Source organism: Lipotes vexillifer, unplaced genomic scaffold (genome assembly GCF_000442215.2).
Source record: "Lipotes vexillifer unplaced genomic scaffold, Lipotes_vexillifer_v1.1 scaffold69, whole genome shotgun sequence".
Classification (NCBI taxonomy): Eukaryota; Metazoa; Chordata; class Mammalia; order Artiodactyla; family Lipotidae; genus Lipotes; species Lipotes vexillifer.
The window spans coordinates 543,307-563,943 of NW_006790942.1; the positions used below are offsets into that span (position 1 = coordinate 543,307).

Genomic DNA, 20,637 nt, shown 5'->3' on the forward strand with positions numbered 1-20,637 from the left:
ACGAAGAGCTAGGGCAGGCAATGAATAACTACAGGGACCATACAGACAGTCACAGTAAACACAACGCCATTAGACATGTATCAGATGAATGAAAAACCAGGATTATTACCTAATCTGCTAATTTGTTGCTGTGATTATCTAAAAAAAAATCAAGAGTAACTGTCTAAATGATACTTAAGGTGCAATTCTACCCCAAGCAGCAATCTTAATCTTTTAGAAAGATAAAAAGTAACAAATAATTTTTCCTACTTTGAGAACAAAAAGTCAAGTTTCATGACAAAAACCATACCGATACAAAATACTAGCTAAAAATGTCACCTTGGGGACTTCCCTGGTGCTCCAGTGGCTAAGACTCCGTGCTCCCAATGCAGGGGGCCCAGGTTCAATCCCTATTCGGAGAACTAGACCCTACAGGCATGCCACAACTAGGGAGCCCGCCTGCTACAACTAAGGAGCCCACGTGCCACAACTAAGACCTGGTACAATAAATATAAATAAATATAAATAAATAAAGATATTAGGGAAAAAAAGGTCACCTTGACCACAATGTGCCCGTACTGAATGCATATTAACTCCTGCTACGCCATCAAATTACCTGAAGAACTGAGGTAAAACAGTCACAACTGTGCTCCGTTTAATCAACTGTCTCACTCACCGTATCAAGGTGAAGCAAGACACTGGCAACAGACTGGAGGAAGCTGGGCATCTGGTAGGCGTGGTCCTCGGCCGGGTCTGTCTCGGTGAGGAACAGCTGCCGGCAGCGCTGAACAAGCTCCACGAACATGAGGCCAACGTCTCCTGCGTTTATAACCTTGCAAGGCTTTAGGGAAGGAAAACAAGCCTCTGTCAACCTTACCAACCTCAATATAATGGTGTTTAAGGTATCGTGTTAAGCCATGTTGTTATAAACTGAATGTTAACAAGCTTTTTAATGGAGAAGAAATACAGATATAAAATACAGTGTATGTTCTAAAGATGCTTCCTGAAAAACCTGTAAGTACATTCTGAACAGTCATTAATACACAACACACCTACTGAACCCTGTGTTCTAGGCACTGGGAAGACAGTAGTTATCAAAGACAACTGGGTGCAGGCCCTCCCCAGAAGCCAGTCGCCCAGAGGAAGGGACAGACCCAAACCCCGGAGGCACAGCAGACGGCACCCAGAGGCACCTTCCTCACTCACGCACCCGGCTGCGCCGTCCTCCGCCCGGCCGCGTGCTCCCGAGGCCCCTTAGACTTCGGCTCGAGTCCCTCCTCCAGGAGACTCTGGCCCCTGTATCTTTGCCGCGTCCTCTCCCTTCCTCCCTGTTGGCCACGCTCTGGCTATACTACGTCACCACAACGAACAAGTCCAAGCTGGCCAGACCTCAGGATCTGAAGCTGTGAAGCCCAGGCTCTCGGTCACCTCTGAGCCTTCCCACACAGTTTCTTCTGCCCTAACTACACTAAAAGGAGCCACAGAGACAAGTGGAGATAAAGGTTTATTTTTAAGGGGAAAGGATCATCTGGAAACAAATGAGGAAGCACGAGGGAAGGAGTGAGGAGTGGTGTGGAGGGCTGGAAACAGCCGCGCAGACCCTACAGCAGGGAAGCAGCCCTGGGAGGCATATCTGCACAGAGGCAGGGAGTGACGTCCTCTGTCGAGTGGAAGCACCCACAGCGACGGTCAGTGTCCCTAAACAGGCCTCATGCAGGCACAGGGGCTCTCGCTAGCGCGCCGAGCGTCACCACCAAACTGCACCTCATCAACAACGCGGCAGTGGGAAAAACGTGCCGTTTCTCGTCTTCAGGTCGGAGTTATGTCTTGGTTCTGTCAACCGTTCGCTGTGTGCCCTTTCACGAGTTACCTAATTTCTCTGGGCCTCAGTTTCCTCACCAGTAAAGTAGAATCATATTCCTAAAAGCTTGTGGGACAGTTATGAGTATTTGAGATAATACACATACAGAATCCTAGTACAGCAGGCACTGGAAAAAAGAAGTTAATAACAAAGCAAGTAAGAACAATATTTTCACAAGTGTGAGATGCTATTCAAAATACAATAAACTCCTTTCCTTTAAACACTCAAGTGAAACTAACAAGACAAGAGTAAATTAATGGGCATACCCCTGCAAAGAGTCCGTATCCACGAACGGCGATGGACAAGTCCTTGCTGTTTGCGTCCACGTTTCTGATGATGCCATAGAACTGCTCCATGAAATACCGCAGCTTACTCCTGTGCGTCTCTGCGTCGTTCGCTACCATAAAAGAAAGCTGCAAGGGCATGTTTACCTTAGAGACACTTCTAGGAAAACAAAGGAATCTATCCAAATGTGAAAAGGCTAGAACTGCTGAGTAAGACATTTTCAATGTGTTGTCACAGTTCCACAGTTGTTTTTACTCATAAAGAACCATTTCTTCCATCTGCTTGCTTAATCTCCAACAGGTTCAGAAAAGGCACTTTCTCAAATAAGCCTTTATTATACGTGATGCTTTTCCTAGAGAAAGGGACTGAAAGAGACCAGGTAGATGCAGGAAGACGTTTGCACAAAACACAGGCTCCGGACGAAAGCTCCCTGATGAAGCAGAAGGCGTCTTTAGACTCATCTGTGACTCAAGGTGACACAGAACTGGGCAGCCCAGCGGCCGGTGAGTTCAGTCACCAACAGACTGGGACCCACAGGAGAGAACATGGGGACGGCTCAAAACTAAAAATCAGAAACACAAGTGTCTTATATACTTTTCTGAGTACAGGTCTTTTACCTCCTTAGGTAGGTTTATTCCTCCTTAGGTAGGTATTTATTCTTTTTGTTGCAATGCTGAATGGTATTGTTTCCTTAATTTCTCTTTCTGATCTTTTGTTGTTAGTGTGTAGGAATGCAAGAGGTTTCTATGCATTAATTTTGTATCCTGCAACTTCACCAAATTCATTCATTGATCAGTTCTAGTAGTTTTCTGGTGGCATATTTAGGATTCTCTATGTATAGTATCATGTCATCTGCAAACAGTGACAGTTTTACTTCTTTTCTAATTTGTATACCTTTTATTTCTTTTTCTTCTCTGACTGCCATGGCTAGAACTTCCAAAACTATGTTGAATGATAGTGGTGAGAGTGGGCAACCTTGTCTTGTTCCTGGTCTTAGTGGAAATGCTTTCAGTTTTTCACCACTGAGAATCATGTTTGCTGTGGGTTTGTCATATATGGCCTCTATTATGTTAAGGTAGGTTCCCTCTACACCCACTTTCTGGAGAGTTTTTATCATAAATAGGTGTTGAATTCTGTCAAAAGCTTTTTCTTCATCTATTGAGATGATCATATGGTTTTTATTCTTCAATTTGTTAATGTGGTTTATCACATTGATTGATTTGCATATACTGAAAAATCCTTGCATCCCTGGGATAAATCCCACTTCATCACGGTGTATGACACAAACAGATGGAGAGATATACCATGTTCCTGGATTGGAAAAATCAATATTGTGAAAACGACTATACTACCCTAAGCATTCTACAGATTCAGTGCAATCCCTATCAAATTACCAGTGGCATTTTTTACAAAATTAGAACAAAAAAATCTTAAAATTTGTGTGGAGACACAAAAGACCCGAAAGAGCCAAAGCAGTCTTGAGAGAAAAAAAAACGGAGCTGGAGGAATCAGACTCCCAGACTTCAGACTATACTACAAAGCTACAGTAATCAAGGTAATATGGTACTGGCACAAAAACAGAAATACAGATCAATGGAACAGGATAGAAAGCCCAGAGATAAACCCACACACCTATGGTCAACTAATCTATGACAAAAGAGGCAAGAATATACAATGGAAAGAAGACAGTCTCTTCAATAAGTGGTGTTGGGAAAACTGGACAGCCACATGTATAAGAATGAAATTAGAACACTCCCTAACACCATACATAAAAATAAACTGGAAATGGATTAAAGACCTAAATATAAGACCAGACACTATAAAACTCTTGGAGGAAAACACAGGAAGAACACTCTTTGACATAAATCACAGCAAGATCTTTTTTGACCCACCTCCTAGAGTAATGGAAATAAAAACAAAAATAAACAAATGGGACCTAATGAAACTTAAAAGCTTTTGCACAGGGCTTCCCTGGGGGCGCAGTGGTTAAGAGTCCGCCTGCCAATGCAGGGGACACGGGTTCGCACCCCGGTCCGGGAGGATCCCACATGCCGCGGAGCGGCTGGGCCCGTGAGCCATGGCCGCTGAGCCTGCGCATCCGGAGCCTGTGCTCCGCAACGGGAGAGGCCACAACAGTGAGAGGCCCGTGTACTGCAAAAAAAAAAAAGAGTCCGCCTGCCGATGCAGGGGACACGGGTTTGTGCCCCGTTCTGGGAAGACCCCACATGCCCCAGAGCGGCTGGGCCCGTGAGCCATGGCCGCTGAGCCTTCACGTCCAGAGCCTGTGCTCCACAGCGGGAAAGGCCACAACAGTGAGAGGCCCGCATACCACAAAAAAAAAAAGCTTTTGCACAGCAAAGGAAACTATAAACAAGACAAAAGGACAACCCTCAGAATGGGAGAAAATATTTGCAAACGAATCAATGGACAAAGGATTAATCTCCAAAATATATACACAGCTCATGCAGCTCAATATCAAAAACACAAACAAACCAATCCAAAAATGGGCAGAAGACCTAAATAGACATTTCTCCAAAGAAGAGATATACAGATTGCCAACAAACACATGAAAGAATGGTCAACATCATTAATCATTAGAGAAATGCAAATCAAAACTACAGTGAGGTATCATCTCACACCGGTCAGAATGGCCATCATCAAAAAAAAGTACAAACAATAAATGCTGGAGAGGGTGTGGAGAAAAGGGAACCCTCATGCACTGTTGGTGGGAATGTAAATTGATACAGCCACTATGGAGAACAGTACGGAGGTTCCTTAAAGAAATAAAAATAGAACTACCATAGGACCCAGCAATCCCACTACTGGGCATATACCCTGAGACAACCATAATTCAAAAAGAGTCATGTACCAAAATGTTCATTGCAGCACTATTTACAATAGCCAGGACATGGAAGCAACCTAAGTATCCATCGACAGATGAATGGATAAAAAGATGTGGCACATATATACAATGGACTATTACTCAGCCATAAAAAGAAACGAAATTGAGTTATTTGTAGTGAGGTGGATGGACCTAGAGTCTGTCGTACACAGTGAATAAGTCAGAAAAACAAATACTGTATGCTCACACATATATATGGAATCTAAACAAAAATAAAATGGTCATGAAGAACCTAGGGGCAAGATGGGAATAAAGACACAGACATACTAGAGAATGGACTTGAGGAAACAGGGAGGGGGACGGGCAAGCTGGGACAAAGTGAGAGAGTGCATGGACATATATACACTACCAAACGTAAAACAGACAGCTAGTGGGAATTAGCCGCACAGCACAGGGAGATCAGCTCAGTGTTTTGTGACCGCCTAGAGGGGTGGGATAGGGAGGGTGAGAGGGACAGAAACGCAAGAGGGAAGAGATATGGGGACATATGTATATGTATAACTGATTCACTTTATTATAAAGCAGAAACTAACACACCATTGTAAAGCAATTATACTCCAATAAAGATGTTAAAAAATTTTAAAAAAAAAGAAAATGTACAAACAACAAATGCTGGAGAGGGTGTGGAGAAAAGGAAACCCTCTTGCACCGTTGGCGGGAATGTAAACTGATACAGCCACTATGGAGAACAGTATGGAGGTTCCTTAAAAAACTAAAAATAGAATTACCATATGACCCAACAATCCCACTACTGGGCATGTACCCAGAGGAAACTATAATTCAAAAACACACATGCACCCCAATGTTCACTGCAGCACTACTGACAATAGCCAGGTCATGGAAGCAACCTAAATGCCCAACGACAGACGAATGGATAAAGAAGATGTGGTACAAATATACAATGGACTATTACTCAGCCATAAAAAGGAACGAAATTGGGTCATTTGTAGCGTCATGGATGGACCTAGAGACTGTCATACAGAGTGAAATAAGTCAGAAAGAGAAAAACAAATATCATATTTTAACTCATATATGGGCAATCTAGAAAAATGGTACAGATGAACTGGTTTGCAAGGCAGAAATAGAGACAGAGACACAGAGAACAAACGTACGGACACCAAGGGGGGAAAGCGGAGTGGGTGGTGGTGGTGGTGGTGTGATGAACTGGGAGATTGGGACTGACATGTATACACCAATATGTATAAAACAGATAACTAATAAGAACCTGCTGTATAAAAAATTAAATTAAATTAAAAAAAAAAAAAAGCTCAGACACTCAAGATGAATCTAATTCATTTCTCTCTCTCTCTCCAGTGTAAAATAAGTCACTTTGTCCTCCACAATTTCTCACTCTTAAAATGCCTTAAAAAAAAAAAATGCTCATTCAATAGGCAAAACAATAATGGAAAGAAAAGTGAAGTTGGAAGACATCCACTAATTTCAAGACTTAATATAAAGCTGGAGTCATCAACACAGTGAGGTACTGACATAAGGATAGACAGAAAGATAAATGGAACAACAGTCCACAAATAAACCTCCACACATGTGGTCAACTGCTTTGTGACGACGGTGCCCAGGTAAGTCAATGGGGAAAGAAGTCTTCAACAAATGGTGCTCGAATCAAAAAAAGGGGGAAAAATCAACTTCAAACCTTACTGTACATCATACACAAAAACTAACTCAAAACGCATTATAAACCTAAATGTAAACGTTAAAACTATGAACTACAAAACTCCTTGTGGAAAACTAGGAGAAAATCTCTGCAACCACGGGATAGGTAAAGTTTTCTTAGGGCACAGAAAAGAGGACCAATTGGAAAACTGGTAAATTGGACTTAAACTTTAAAAATCCTGCTCTTCGAAAGATACAGTTAAGAAAAAGACAAGGGAAGCCACAGAGAAAAACTATTTGCACTATTTTTAGAAAAGGGTTTGTCTCCTAATTGTATAAAGAACATTTAAAGCTCCTTAAAAAAATGACATTCAACCTGACATCAAAGCAAGTAAAAGATCTGAAGGAACACGTCACAAAACAAGACATAAGAATGGCAAACCAGGGCTTCCCTGGTGGCGCAGTGGTTGAGAGTCCGCCCGCCAATGCAGGGGACGCGGGTTCATGCCCCAGTCCGGGAAGATCCCACATGCTGCAGAGCGGCTGGGCCCGTGAGCCATGGCTGCTGAGCCTGTGTGTCCGGAGCCTGTGCTCCGCAACGGGAGAGGCCACAGCAGTAAGAGGCCCGCGTACCGAAAAAAAAAAAAAAGAATGGCAAACCACTACAGGAAAAAAAGTTCATCAACAGTCACCACGGAAATTCAAATTAAAATCACAGTAGGGTAACACTGTACACCATTCAGAGGGGCTGAAATTAAAAAGACTGGCAATACTAGGTGTTGGCAAGAACGTGGGGTGGCTGGAACTTACTGGTGGGGATGGAAAACGGTGCAAAGAGTTTGAAAAAGAGTTTAGCAGTCGCTCATAAACTGCAACCTATCCCTACCATGCGCCCCAGCAAAGCCCCTTCCAGGTGTCTGCTCCAGAGCCATGAGAACAGTCAGCAAGGGTGCTGCTCAGCAATGCCCTCAGCTGCTCCCGCTACAAGAGCCCCCGCAGCCCAACCCCTGGTAGCCATGCGTCTGCTGCTGCACCTGGGACTCTATTTCTGTTTTGTGGATGGGTTCATTTGTACCCTTTTTTTAGATTCCACATGTAAGTGCTATCTTATGAAAAAATAAAATAAAATAAAGCAGTAAAATGCCCCCAAGAGTGCCTACAGGAGCTGTGGGATATGCCTGCAGCAGGACAGCAGCTGTGCCCCAGGTGCGCGAGGTCTCCCAATGCCGCTCTTCAGAATTTCCATCAGCGCCGCCCCAGCCGGTCTCATTCCCGCCACCAGCCCACCCCTTGGGTGTTTCCAGCTGCCACCGGGCGCTCAGAACCACAGTACGTGCTCCTTGGCCAATGGAGACATCCAGCCACCGGCAGGCTCCCCCTGCATCCACACCCCAGCTGGACCTTGAAAGACCCCAGGGCAGGTGGGCTCATCTCCGTCACGAAGCCACAGAGACACAAGCATCTTGCCTTAACGTGGCAGCTGACGCTGACCCCCACCCTCACTGGGCCACCGGCTCCAGGGAGCCCTGGCCTCCCAGCCGTCTCTCCCTGCCGCCACTTCTATCCAACCTTGGCTCTGAGGCCCTGATCCGATCTGGCATCTTCTGAGCTTTCTTCCAGACCTGCTGCCACCCAGGCGGCTGATGGATAAGCATGCTTTTTCTTTAAGTACCACGGAAGCTAATGGATCAACTTGTATTTACTTTTCAAACGTTCATGCACAAGATTGGAATTTAATTTTTTGCATAGAAAGAATTTTAAACAGTACCTGTTTCAGGAAAGATTCCAGAGCTGAATATGCAGCTTTTTTCAATTCTGTATTTGTGTGGCTACACCATTTCGACAGTATTTCAAATAAGGAAACGTAGTTGTCCAGGAGGCAGGTGCTAAACTGAGATGCATGCAGGGTAAATATGGACAAGCCAGCTGCAAATGCAAAATACATCCCATTTAAAATAAGACAACAAAGGGCAGAACAAAGAGCTAAGAAAAAGCTTCAGGCACACATCAAATTAAAACTGTGCTCACAAAGGAGGCTCCAGTACCCTTACTCTAGTGACCCAGTGGTCCCCTGAGACCTCTGATGCCTCCATCCTCCATCTGAATCGACAGGCCCGTGACTCCCAAAACAAAGGTCGGAAGTAGGATCAGGGTTTATTCAGATAAAGTCAGAATCAAACAATCTGGATCCCCTGAGAGTTGCTCTGAAGAGATTTTTTCTGCAATCATGTGATCTAAGTGTGACCATCTCAACCAGCGCCCAAGAGGCCCTGTCATAACCGCGTGGGAGCCTCACAGGTGTCATTGCACTGACTTTCACTCACAGTTTAAGCAAACGTTCACTCAATGCACTAACTTAATAATCTGAAACATTCCACCTCATTAAATATAGGATCTTACCCAAAGGCACCGCGTATCTCTTCAGATCAATCTATTAAAAAAAAAATTTACCATCAATGTTTGACAATCACAAGGCTCAGCTGAAAAAGAAATAGAGGAATATTAAATCTTACCTGAGGACAGATTGCCTTTAGTGCAAAATCAAAAATCTCCCTTGAAGTCTGGGGATCTGGGGAAAAACAGAAAGCAGCCGCTGTCACACAGCATAATAGTATCATCTGACCAAGTTCCCAAGGTATTAAGACTAACAGCTCGGGCTTCCCTGGTGGCGCAGTGGTCGAGAGTCCGCCTGCTGATGCAGGGGACGCTGGTTCGTGCCCCTGTCCGGGAAGATCCCATGTGCTGCGGAGTGCCTGGGCCCGTGAGCCATGGCCGCTGAGCCTGCGTGTCCGGGGCCTGTGCTCCGCAATGGGAGAGGCCACAACAGTGAGAGGCCCGCGTATCCCAAAAAAAAAAAAAAAAAAAAAAAGACTAACAGCTCTGTTTCAGACAGCACGGCCTCCTCCTCCCTCACCTGGCTTCATCCAACGAACCCTTAAACACTCTGTCCCGCTTGTGCTCTGACAGCAACCGGCGCTGACTGTGCTGAGCTGGACTCTGCTCTGGTCTCTTGGCATCAGCCTCCTCCAGAGGAGCCTCCCTCAGGCATCCTGCGGGCCTCTCTGCCCAGGCTCCCGAGCTGACCCTGCCCACACACACAGCTGTACACATCGTGTCTCTGGAGACTGCCAAGGCCGTGTCCTGAGGTCTCCTTTCTCCCACAGGACCCAGTCCTACGTGGTGCACGCACGCTAAGTGTGGATGCTGCACAGCGGCCACAGCTACACATGTCCAGGACGAAAAGCCAGCCAAGCTCAATAACCAGTGGACGGACTTCAGCTGCTCACTGCCACCAAGAACCATGGCTCTCAGCGCTGCACTAAAGCACACCTCAGCCGAAGCAGGCAGGCAGACCTCGTAAACATCAAGGCCCAGACCTGTTCCTCACAGAAAAATCACCGCGCGGAAGCCCCTCTCACACTGACCCCACCTTCTGTGCGACCTCACCCCTCCCCAGCACTCTGCAGCAGCGGCAGCCCAGCTCTCGTGACCCCGACCACAGCCGGCAGCCTGGACGCCCGGGAACCCACTGCTCCCGCTGCCTGGAATGTCCTACCCAGCCCCTCCCCAGCCGGCCCCTCACCACCCTGCAGGCCTTTGCCTCTCGTCACCTCTCGTCACCTCCCCAGAAAGAACCGTGGGCTGTGCACCTCCTCCATCTCTCCATGCTCCAGACTCCCACTCACAGCGCCTGGCGTGCGTGCACAAATGAACCCTGAAATTGCGGAGCTTGTGCTCCTCGTCTGTCCTCTCACCACGCTGAGCTCGCGATGGCAGGAACCCGGGGATTCCCATCTCTGAGCCCAGCACCCAATCCATCACTGTTCAGACAGAAGACACCCAGGAAAGACGTGCTCTATGAACAAACGTATTAGTACTATTACCGCCTGAAGTCACATAATCACAGCGTGACCATAAACTGCAAATTTTAGCCTCATACCAAGGCTTAAATCCCAGTCCTGCCACGTGTTGGTTACATTAGTTTCCTGTTGCTGCTGAAACCAATTATCACAAAACTGAGAGGCTTAAAACTACACAAACTTATTACTTATTACCACACAGTTCTGGAGGTGAGAAATATGAAACCAAGATCGCAGCTTCAAGTAGAAAACTCTCTGAAAACGCCTTGAGGACCAGCAGGACAGACCGTGCACAGCTGAAGGCAGAAAGGAGCGGCCACGCAGAGGGGCCAGCACAGCGTGGCCTCTGCTCCCCCAGCACTGCGATCGCAGGGTCCGGACCCACATCGGGCTCCCCAGCTGGAGACCCTGCACCCACAAGACGAGCCCCCAGAACATCCGGGAGAGCCAGGGGACTGCAAGGAACGAGAGCCGCTCCCCCCGAGGCCCAGCACAGGGGCTGCAGCTCGAAAAGCGCCTGGGTCTCCTCTCCCATGGACTCACTCCAAATCGTGTGCCAGAGGGGCAGGACTCTGCTGGCACGTTCTCAGGGTCCCCAGGGGCTGGCGGGCACCAGATGCTGGCTGTGGGGGTTGTGGGAGCCCTGCCCTCCACCGAGCTGGCCAGGTACCGCCAGCCCCTTTCTGACTCCCCATCTTACCCGTCAGCCCCGCTCACCCCACCCGGTTTCAGCTGCGGGTCCACCATGGACTGCGCTCCTCCCAAGCAGCCCCCACCCCACCAGTCCTGGTGCATGCCCTCAGCCGGCACCAGAGCCCCTCCAAATCCACCCCTGCCTGGCCAGGCACCTCTGGCCAGCACCAGCATCCCCCAACGTGGCTCCTGCCCCAAGGGCTGGCCGCACACACCAGAGCACCATCAACAGCTGTACCCGGGCCTCAGAGCCCAGCGCACACAGTAGCGCACGGGAGGCCAGCCTGGCCTGGCCACACAGGGGACGCTCCCGGGGCACCCGGCTCCAATGCAGTCTGGGGGCACAGCACTACCGGGCCCCACAGGGCACCTTCTATACCAAGACCAGGAAATGCAGCTGACCTACCAAATACACAGAAACAAACACAGAAACAGGCAAGATGAGGAGCTGAAGGAACGTGTCCCCTCTTGCCCTGCTGACGGGAAAGTAAACTGCTGCAGCCACTGAGGAAAACTGTGCGGCGGCTCCCCAAAACTCAAAAATAAAACTACCACGTGATCGAACTACAATCCTGCAGCCTGTGGAAGGAAAACCACATTCACAGCAAGACAGACAAAATGAAAAGGCAAAGAACTTTGTACCAGATGAAGAAACAAAACAAAATCCCAGGAAAACCACTAAATGAAGTGGAGATAGGCAACCTTCCAGAATAAAAATTCAAAATAATGACAGTGAAGATGATCCAGAAGCTCAGAAAAAGAATGGAGGCAAAGATGGAGAAGATGCAAGAAATGTTTAAGAAAGATGCAGAGCAATTACAGAGCAGATATACCTAAAAGAATTAAAGAACAAACAAACAGGGATGAACAATACAGTAAGTGAAATGAAAAATACACTAGAAGGAATGAATAGCAGAATAACTGAGACAGAAGAACGGTAAGTGACCTGGAAGACAGAATGGTGGAATTCACTGCCACAGAACAGAATAAAGACAAAAGAATGAGAAGAAATGAAGACAGCCTAAGAGACCTCTGGGACAACATTAAACGCACCAACATTCACATTATAGGGGTCCCAGAAGGAGGAGAGAGAGAGGAAGGAGCTGAGAAAACATCGGAAGCGACTGTAGTTGAAAACATCCCTAACACCGAAAAGGAAAGAGCCAGCCAAGCCCAGGAAACGCACAGAGTCCCAGGCAGGACAAACCCAAGGAGAAACATGCCGAGACACACAGTAATCAAATGGACAAAAATTAAAGAGCAAGAAAAATTATTGAAAGCAACAAGGGAAATCAACAAATAACATACAAGGGAACTCCCATAAGGTTGACAGCTGATTTCTCAGCAGAAACTCTACAAGCCAGAAGGGAGCGGCATGACACATTTAAAGTGATGAAAGGGAAGAACCTACAACCAAGATTACTCTACCCAACAAGGATCTCATTCAGATTCAACGGAGAAATCAAAAGCTTTACAGACAAGCAAAAGCTAAGAGAATTTGGCACCACCAAAACAGCTGTACAACAAAGGCTAGAGGAATTTCTCTAAGTGGGAAACACAAGAGAAGAAAAGGACCTACAAAAACAAACCCATAACAATTAAGAAAATGGTAATAAGAACAGGCATATCAATAATTACCTTAAACGTGAATGGATTATATGCTCCAACCGAAAGACACAGGCTCACTAAATAGATACGAAAACAAGACCCATATATAAGCTGTCTACAAGAGACCCACTTCAGACCTAGGGACACATACAGACTGAAAGTGAGGGGATGTAAAAAGATATTCCATGCAAATGGAAATCGAAAGAAAACTGGGGTAGCAATACTCATATCAGATAAAACAGACTTTAAAATAAAGAATGTTACAAAGGACAAGGAAGGACACTACATAATGATCAAGGAATCAAACCAAGAAAGATATAACAATTATAAACATGTATGCACCCAACATAGAAGCACCTCAATACATATAACAAATGCTAAATAACAACCATGAAAAGAGAAATCGACAATATCACAGTAATAGTAGGGGACTTTAACACCCCACTTACACCAATGGGCAGATCAAACAGAAAATAAATAAGGAAACACAAGCTTTAAATGATACATTAAACAAGAGGGACTTGACTGATATTTATAGGACATTCCATCCAAAAACAGCAGATTACACTTTCTTCTCAAGTGCACACGTAACATTCTCCAGGATAGATCACATCTTGGGTCACAAATCAAGCCTCGGTAAATTTCAGAAAACTGAAATAATATCAAGCATCTTTTCTGACCGCAACGCTATGAGATTAGAAATCAATTACAGGGAAAAAAAAACATAAAAACACAAACACATGGAGGCTGAACAATACATTACTAAATAACCAAGAGATCACTGAAGAAATCAAACAGGAAATCAAAAAATACCTAGAGACAAATGACAATGAAAACATGACAATCCAAAACCTATGGGATGCAGCTAAAGCAGTTCTAAAACGGAAGTTTATAGCAATACAGGCCAACCCAGGAAACAAGAAAATTTTCAAATAAACAATCTAACCTTACACCTAAAGGGACTAAAGAACAAACAGAACCCAAAGTTAAAAGAAGGAAAGAAATCATAAAGATCAGAGCAGAAATAAATCAAACAGGAACAAAGAAAACAATAACAAACACCAAGAAAACTAAAAGCTGGTTCTTTGAAAAGATAAAATTGATAAACCTTTAGCCAGACTCATCAAAAAAAAGAGGGAGAGGACTCAAATCAATAAAATTAGAAATGAAAAAGCAGAAGTTACAACAGACATGGCAGAAATACAAAGCATCCTAAGAGACTACTACAAGCAACTCTATGCCAATAAAATGGACAACCTGGAAGAAATGGACAAATTCTCAGAAAGGCATAAACTTCCAAGACTGAACCAAGAAGCAACAGAAAATATGAACAGGCCAATCACAAGTAATGAAACAGAAACTGTGATTAAAAATCTTCCAACAAACAAAAGTCCAGGACCAGATGGCTTCACAGGTAAATTCTATCAAACATTTAGAGAAATGCTAACACCCATCCTTCTCAAACTCTTCCAAAAAACTGCAGAGGGAGGAACACTCCCAAAGTCATTCTATGAGGCCACCATCACGCTGATACCAAAACCAGACAAAGATACTACAAAGAAAGAAAATTACAGGCCAATATCACCAATGAATATAAATGCAAAAATCCTCAACAAAATACTAGCAAACAGAATCCAACAACATATTAAAAGGATCATACACCATGATCAACTGGGATTTATCCCAGGGATGCAAGGATTCTTCAATATATGCAAATCAATCAATGTGATACACCATATCAACAAACTGAAAAATAAAAACCAAATGATCATCTCAATAGATGCAGACAAAGCTTGAAACAAAATTCAACAGCCATTTATGATAAAAACTCTCCAGAAAGTGGGCACAGAGGGAACCTACCTCAACATAACAAAGGCCATATATGACAAACCCACAGCAAACAGCTTTCTCAATGGTGAAAAACTGAAAGCATTTCCTCTAAGATCAGGAATAAGACAAGGATGTCCACTCTCACCACTATTATTCAACATAATTTTGGAAGTTTTAGCCACAGCAATCAGAGAAGAAAAAGAAAAAGAAGGAATCCAAATCAGAAAACAAGAAGTAAAACTGTCACTGTTTGAAGATGACATGATACTATACATAGAGAATCCTAAAGATGCCACCAGAAAACTACAAGATCTAATCAATGAATCTGGCAAAGTTGCAGGATATAAAATTAATACACAGAAATCTCTTGCATTCCTATACACTAACAACAAAAGATCAGATAGAGAAATCAAGGAAACAACACCATTCACCACTGCAACAAAAATAAAATACCTAGGAATGAACCTGCCTACGGAGGTAAAAGACCTAGACTCAGAAAACTATAAGACACTGATGAAAGAAATCAAAGATGACACAAGCAGATGGAGACATATATCACGTTCTTGGATTAGAAGAATCAATATTGTGAAAATGACTACTACCCAAAGCAATCTACAGATTCAATGCAATCCCTATCAAATTACCAGTGGTGTTTTTTACAAAACTAGAACAAAAAAACCTTAAAATTTGTATGGAGACATAAAAGACCCCAAATAGCCGAAGCAGTCTTGAGGGGAAAAAACTGAGCTGGAGGAATCAGGCTCCCGGACTTCAGACTATACTACAAAGCTACAGTAATCAAGACAATATGCTACTGGCACAAAAACAGAAATATAGATCAATGGAACAGGACAGAAAGTGCAGAGATAAACCCACACACCTATGGTCAACTAATATATAACAAAGGAGGCAAGGATATACAATGGAGAAAAGACAGCCTCTTCAATAAGTGGTGCTGGGAAAACTGGACAGCTACATGTAAAAGAATGAAATTAGAATACTCCCTAACACCATATACACGAATAAACTCAAAATGGATTAGAGACCTAAATGTAAAACCGGACACTAGAAAACTCTTAGAGAAAAACATAGGAAGAACACTCTGACATAAATCATAGCAAGATCTTTTTTGATCCACCTCCTAGAGTAATGGAAATAAAAACAAAAATAAACAAATGGGGCATAATGAAAAGATTTTGCAAAACAAAGGAAACTACAAACAAGATGAAAAGACAACCCTCAGAATAGGAGAAAATATTTGCAAACATATCAACAGATGAAGAGCATTAATCTCCACAATATATAAACAGCTCATGCAGCTCAATATTTAAAAAAAACGAACCACCCAATCCAAAAATGGGCAGAAGACCTAAATAAACATTTCTCCAAAGAAGACACACAGATGGCCAAGAGGCACATGAAAAGCTACTCAATATCACTAATTATTAGAGAAATGTAAATCAAAACTACAATGAGGTATCACCTCACACCAGTTAGAATGGGCACCATCAAAAAATCTACAAACAACAAATGGTGATGAGGGTGTGGAGAAAAGGGAACCCTCTTGCACTGTTGGTGGGAATGTAAATTGATACAGCCACTATGGAGAACAATATGGAGGTGTCTTAAAAACTGAAAACAGAACTACCATATGAACCAGCAATCCCACTACTGGGCATATACCCAGAGAAAGCCATAATTCAAAAAGACACATGCTCCCCAATGTTCACTGCAGCACTACTTACAATAGCCAGGTCGTGGAAGCAACCTAAATGCTCATCGACAAATAGATAAAGAAGATGTGGGGGCTTCCCTGGTGGCACAGTGGTTGAGAGCCCGCCTGCCAATGCAGGGGACACGGGTTTATGCCCCATTCCAGGAAGATCTCACATGCTGCGGAGTGGCTGGGCCCGTGAGCCATGGCCGCTGAGCCTGTGCGTCCGGAGCCTGTGCTCTGCAACGGGAGAGGCCACAGCAGTGAGAGGCCCGCGTACCGCAAAAAAAAAAAAAAAAAGAAAGAAAGAAAAAAGAGGTGGTACATATATATGAAATATTACTCAGCCATAAAAAGGAACAAACTTGGGTCATTTGTAGAGATGTGGATGGATCTAGAGACTGTCATACAGAGTGAAGTAAGTCAGAAAGAGAAAAACAAATATAGTATATTAATGCATATATGTGAACCTAGAAAAATGGTACAGATGAACCGGTTTGCAGGGCAGAAAGAGATAAAGACATAGAGAACAAACATATGGACACCAAGGGGGGAAAGCGGAGGGGGGGGGTGGTGGTGGGATGAATTGGGAGATTGGGACTGACGTATATACACCAATATGTATAAAACAGATAACTAATAAGAACCTGCTGTATAAAAAAATAAAATAAAATTCAAAAATTCAAAAAATAAATAACCACCACAGACAGGATTCAGCAATTTCACTTCTGTGTATTTACCCAAAGAAAACAAAAATACTAATTAGAGGGCTTCCCTGGTGGCGCAGTGGTTGGGAGTCCGCCTGCCGATGCAGGGGACACGGGTTCGTGCCCTGGTCCAGGAAGATCCCACATGCCGCAGAGCGGCTGGGGCCGTGAGCCATGGCCGCTGGGCCTGCGCATCCGGAGCCTGTGCTCCGCAACGGGAGAGGCCACAGCAGTGAGAGGACCGCGTACCGCAAAAAAAAAAAAAAAAAAAAACTATTTAGAAAAAATATATGCACTCCAGTGTTCAAAACAGCATTATTTACAACAGCAAAATATGGAAGCAATCTAAGTGCCCACGGATAAATGAATGGATAAAAAAAATATGGTGAATATTTATGTATATACACATATTTGTAGGAATACTATTCAGCCATAAGAAACAAAGAAGTCTTGCCATCTGCAACTACATGGATGGGCCTAGAGAGTATTATGCTAAGCGAAGTAAGTCACAAAGAAAGACAAACACCACGTATTTGTCTCACTTATATGTGGAATCTAAAAAACAAATGAACAAACAAAACAAACAGACACAGAGAGCAAACTGCATGTTGCCAGAGGGAACGGAGGTGGGAGGATGAGTGAAACAGGTGAAGGAGATTAAGAGCCACAAACTTCCCATTGTGAAGTCAGTCAGTCATGAGGATGTGACACACAACATGGGGAATACAGTCAATAATATCATTAACTTCGTTTGGTGACATATGGTTACTAGACTCGTCGAAGTGACCATTTCCAAAGGTATTTCATCGTCAGATCACTACGCTGTGTGCCTGACACTAACGTAACATTGTACTGCAACTACACTTCATTTAAAAAAGTAAAATAGGGAATTCCCTGACGGTTCAGCGGTTAGGACTCAGCACTTGCACTGCCAGGGCCCGAGTTCAATCCCTGGTCAGGGAAGTTAGATGCTGCAAGCCATGAGGCACGGCCGGAAAAAAAAAAAGGAAAAAATAAAATAAAATAAAATAACATAAAGTCAAGGTGTCATCAGGGTGTGTTCTTTCCTAGAGGCTTTCAGGGCTGCCTTCTCCTGACTCTAGAGGCCGCTCGCTCTCCTTGGCTCCAGGCCCCTTCTCCATCCCCAAAGCCAGCTTCTCCCATCACAGGGACCATGCAGCCTCCCTCACCCCCGTTTAAGTACCTTTGTGATCATACTGGGCCCACCTGGATAACCTCATGTCACAGTCAGGTGATGAGCAACCTTAATCCCGTCTGCCACCTGACTCCCCTTTGTGATATAACCTAAGTCACAGGTGCTGGGATTAGAATGAGGACATCTTTGGAAGCCATTATTCTGCCCACCTTGCTACTTGAGTGACTTCGGAGAAGTTACTTAGTTCTAGTTTTCTAATCTATGAAAGAAAGATATTATCACCTACCTTAGTGAGTTATTACAGGAATTTTCCTTGCAGTATGAATAGAATAATCTTTAGCACACAGTAAATAAGCAGTAAGTGCTATTATCTTTCTTGTTCACCAAACGTCCATTAATATCGGAAGCAAGGACAAAAAGAAATAAGCAACATTACCTGCCACCATGGTCAAGTGACAAAATAAACATACAACCTGGTAGATTAAAAATACGTCACAGGGGCTTCCCTGGTGGCACAGTGGTTGAGAGTCCGCCTACCGATGCAGGGAACACGGGTTCGTGCCCCGGTCCGGGAGGATCCCACGTGCCGCGGAGCGGCTGGGCCCGTGAGCCATGGCCGCTGGGCCTGCGCATCCGGAGCCTGTGCTCCGCAGCGGGAGAGGCCACAACGGTGAGAGGCCCGCGCACCGAGAAAAATAAATAAATAAATAAAATAAAATAAAATAAATAAATAAATAAAAATACGTCACAGAAAGTGCTGTCACAGAGAGGACTACAGGAGCCCAAGGAAGTGACCCACACAGGGGAAGCATAAAGGCTTCAGAAAACAAATCTTTGAGCAGGAACCTGACAGGGTGGGAAGCTGGCCACAGACATGGATCAAAGAGAGAGGAGACCGAGGAAGGGAAAGCAGGTGGAGCTGCGCCAGTGTTCCTGGTCAGAGGCAACAGAGACGGGGTGAACAGGAACACTAGATGGAAACATCCGGAACTGCTGTTTTCACAGGCCAAAATCACTGGATACTGGCAATTTCTTAAGTTTCGATTTAATAAAAGCAAACACATGCTGGAGGTAGAAAAATTTGGCAATTATCTGAACAAAACACGGTAAGGAAGGGCAAACAGATTTTTTTCTTGTGAAGAATTTATGGGGTTAAAAGTTTTATTTGTCTTATAAAAAGAAATGAATTTCCTAATGCTTACAGTGCTGTCACAGCTAGATTATCCTCTAAACTTTTAATTTTGCCATACTACAGAAGAACACTACTGACGGCTATGTAGAAAATTGTATTAAACAAAGTTTAAAATCAGTAGGTAAGGATGTCCAGCATAAGAATTACAAAATGCTAATGAAGGAAATCAAAGAGGACCTAAACAAGCGAAGAGGTGCCCTGTGCTCATGGACTGGAAGATTCAACCTGGTAAAGATGTCAACTCTCCCCTAAGTGATCTACCGGTTTAGCACAACGACCATCAAAATCCAAGCAAGGTTTTTCACAGAAATAGACCAACTCATTTTAAGACTGACGTGGAAAAGCAAAGACTTTATAACACCAAAATGACTTTTAAAAGGAAGAATAAAATGCGAGGACTTAACGGCACCCGACATTTAAGGCTCACTATATAGTTATATCAAAAAGACAGTGTGCTGTTGGCAGGGGAACAGACACACAGACCAACAGAAAAGAGAACCAAGGACTGACCCACACAAACTATTTTCTACACAGGCACACAACGATTCAATGACCTGGCAATGATCTCCTGGAGATGGCACCAAAATCACAGGCAACCAAAGAAAAAACAGATAAACTGGACTTCATCAAAATAAACAACTTTTGCGCATCAAATGGCACAAACAACAGAGTGAAAAGGCAATCCATGGAATAGGAGAAAATATTTGCAAATCATGTATCTGATAAGGAACCGATATGCAGAATATACAAATAACCCCTACAACTCAGTAACAAAAAGTCAAATGATCTGACTTTTTAAATGGGCAAAGAACTTGAACAGACATCTCTCCCAAGAAGAGAGAGGGAGTGCAACAGGCACTTGTGAAAAAACTCAACACCATCAGCCATCAGGGAGATGCAGTGAGAAAGCACCGCACACCCACTATGATGGCTATGATCAAACAACAGAAAATAACAAGTACTGGTGAGGATGCAGAGAAACTGTGCATTGCTGGTGGGAACGTAAATTAGTGCAGCCCCTGTGGAAAACACTAAGGCGATTACTCGAAAAATTAAATATAGAACTACCACATGGTCCAGCAAGCCCACTTCTGGGGATATACCCCCAAAATGAAAGCAGGGACTCCAGGTATTTGCACACCCATTTTCCGGCAGCATTATTCACAACAGTCAAAAAGCAGAAGCAACCCAAGTGTTCACTGAGAGGGCAGGAAGGAGGGGGAGGGGAGGGGGAGCAGG

At 44.2% G+C, this 20,637-nt stretch overlaps 1 protein-coding gene across 2 annotated transcripts in view; it reads right to left on the minus strand.

The window, feature by feature from the left end:
• PRKDC (protein kinase, DNA-activated, catalytic subunit) overlaps window positions 1-20,637 on the minus strand; it is a 156,162-nt gene that overhangs the window by 130,823 nt on the left and 4,702 nt on the right. For both annotated transcript variants that reach the window (XM_007464010.1, XM_007464009.1), the window contains exons 8-12: window positions 9,152-9,207; window positions 9,039-9,069; window positions 8,407-8,564; window positions 2,107-2,253; window positions 656-820 (exon numbers count right to left, since the gene is read on the minus strand). In XM_007464010.1, coding sequence (XP_007464072.1) covers window positions 656-820; window positions 2,107-2,253; window positions 8,407-8,564; window positions 9,039-9,069; window positions 9,152-9,207 — 557 coding nt within the window. The remainder of the gene's footprint in view (window positions 1-655; window positions 821-2,106; window positions 2,254-8,406; window positions 8,565-9,038; window positions 9,070-9,151; window positions 9,208-20,637) is intronic.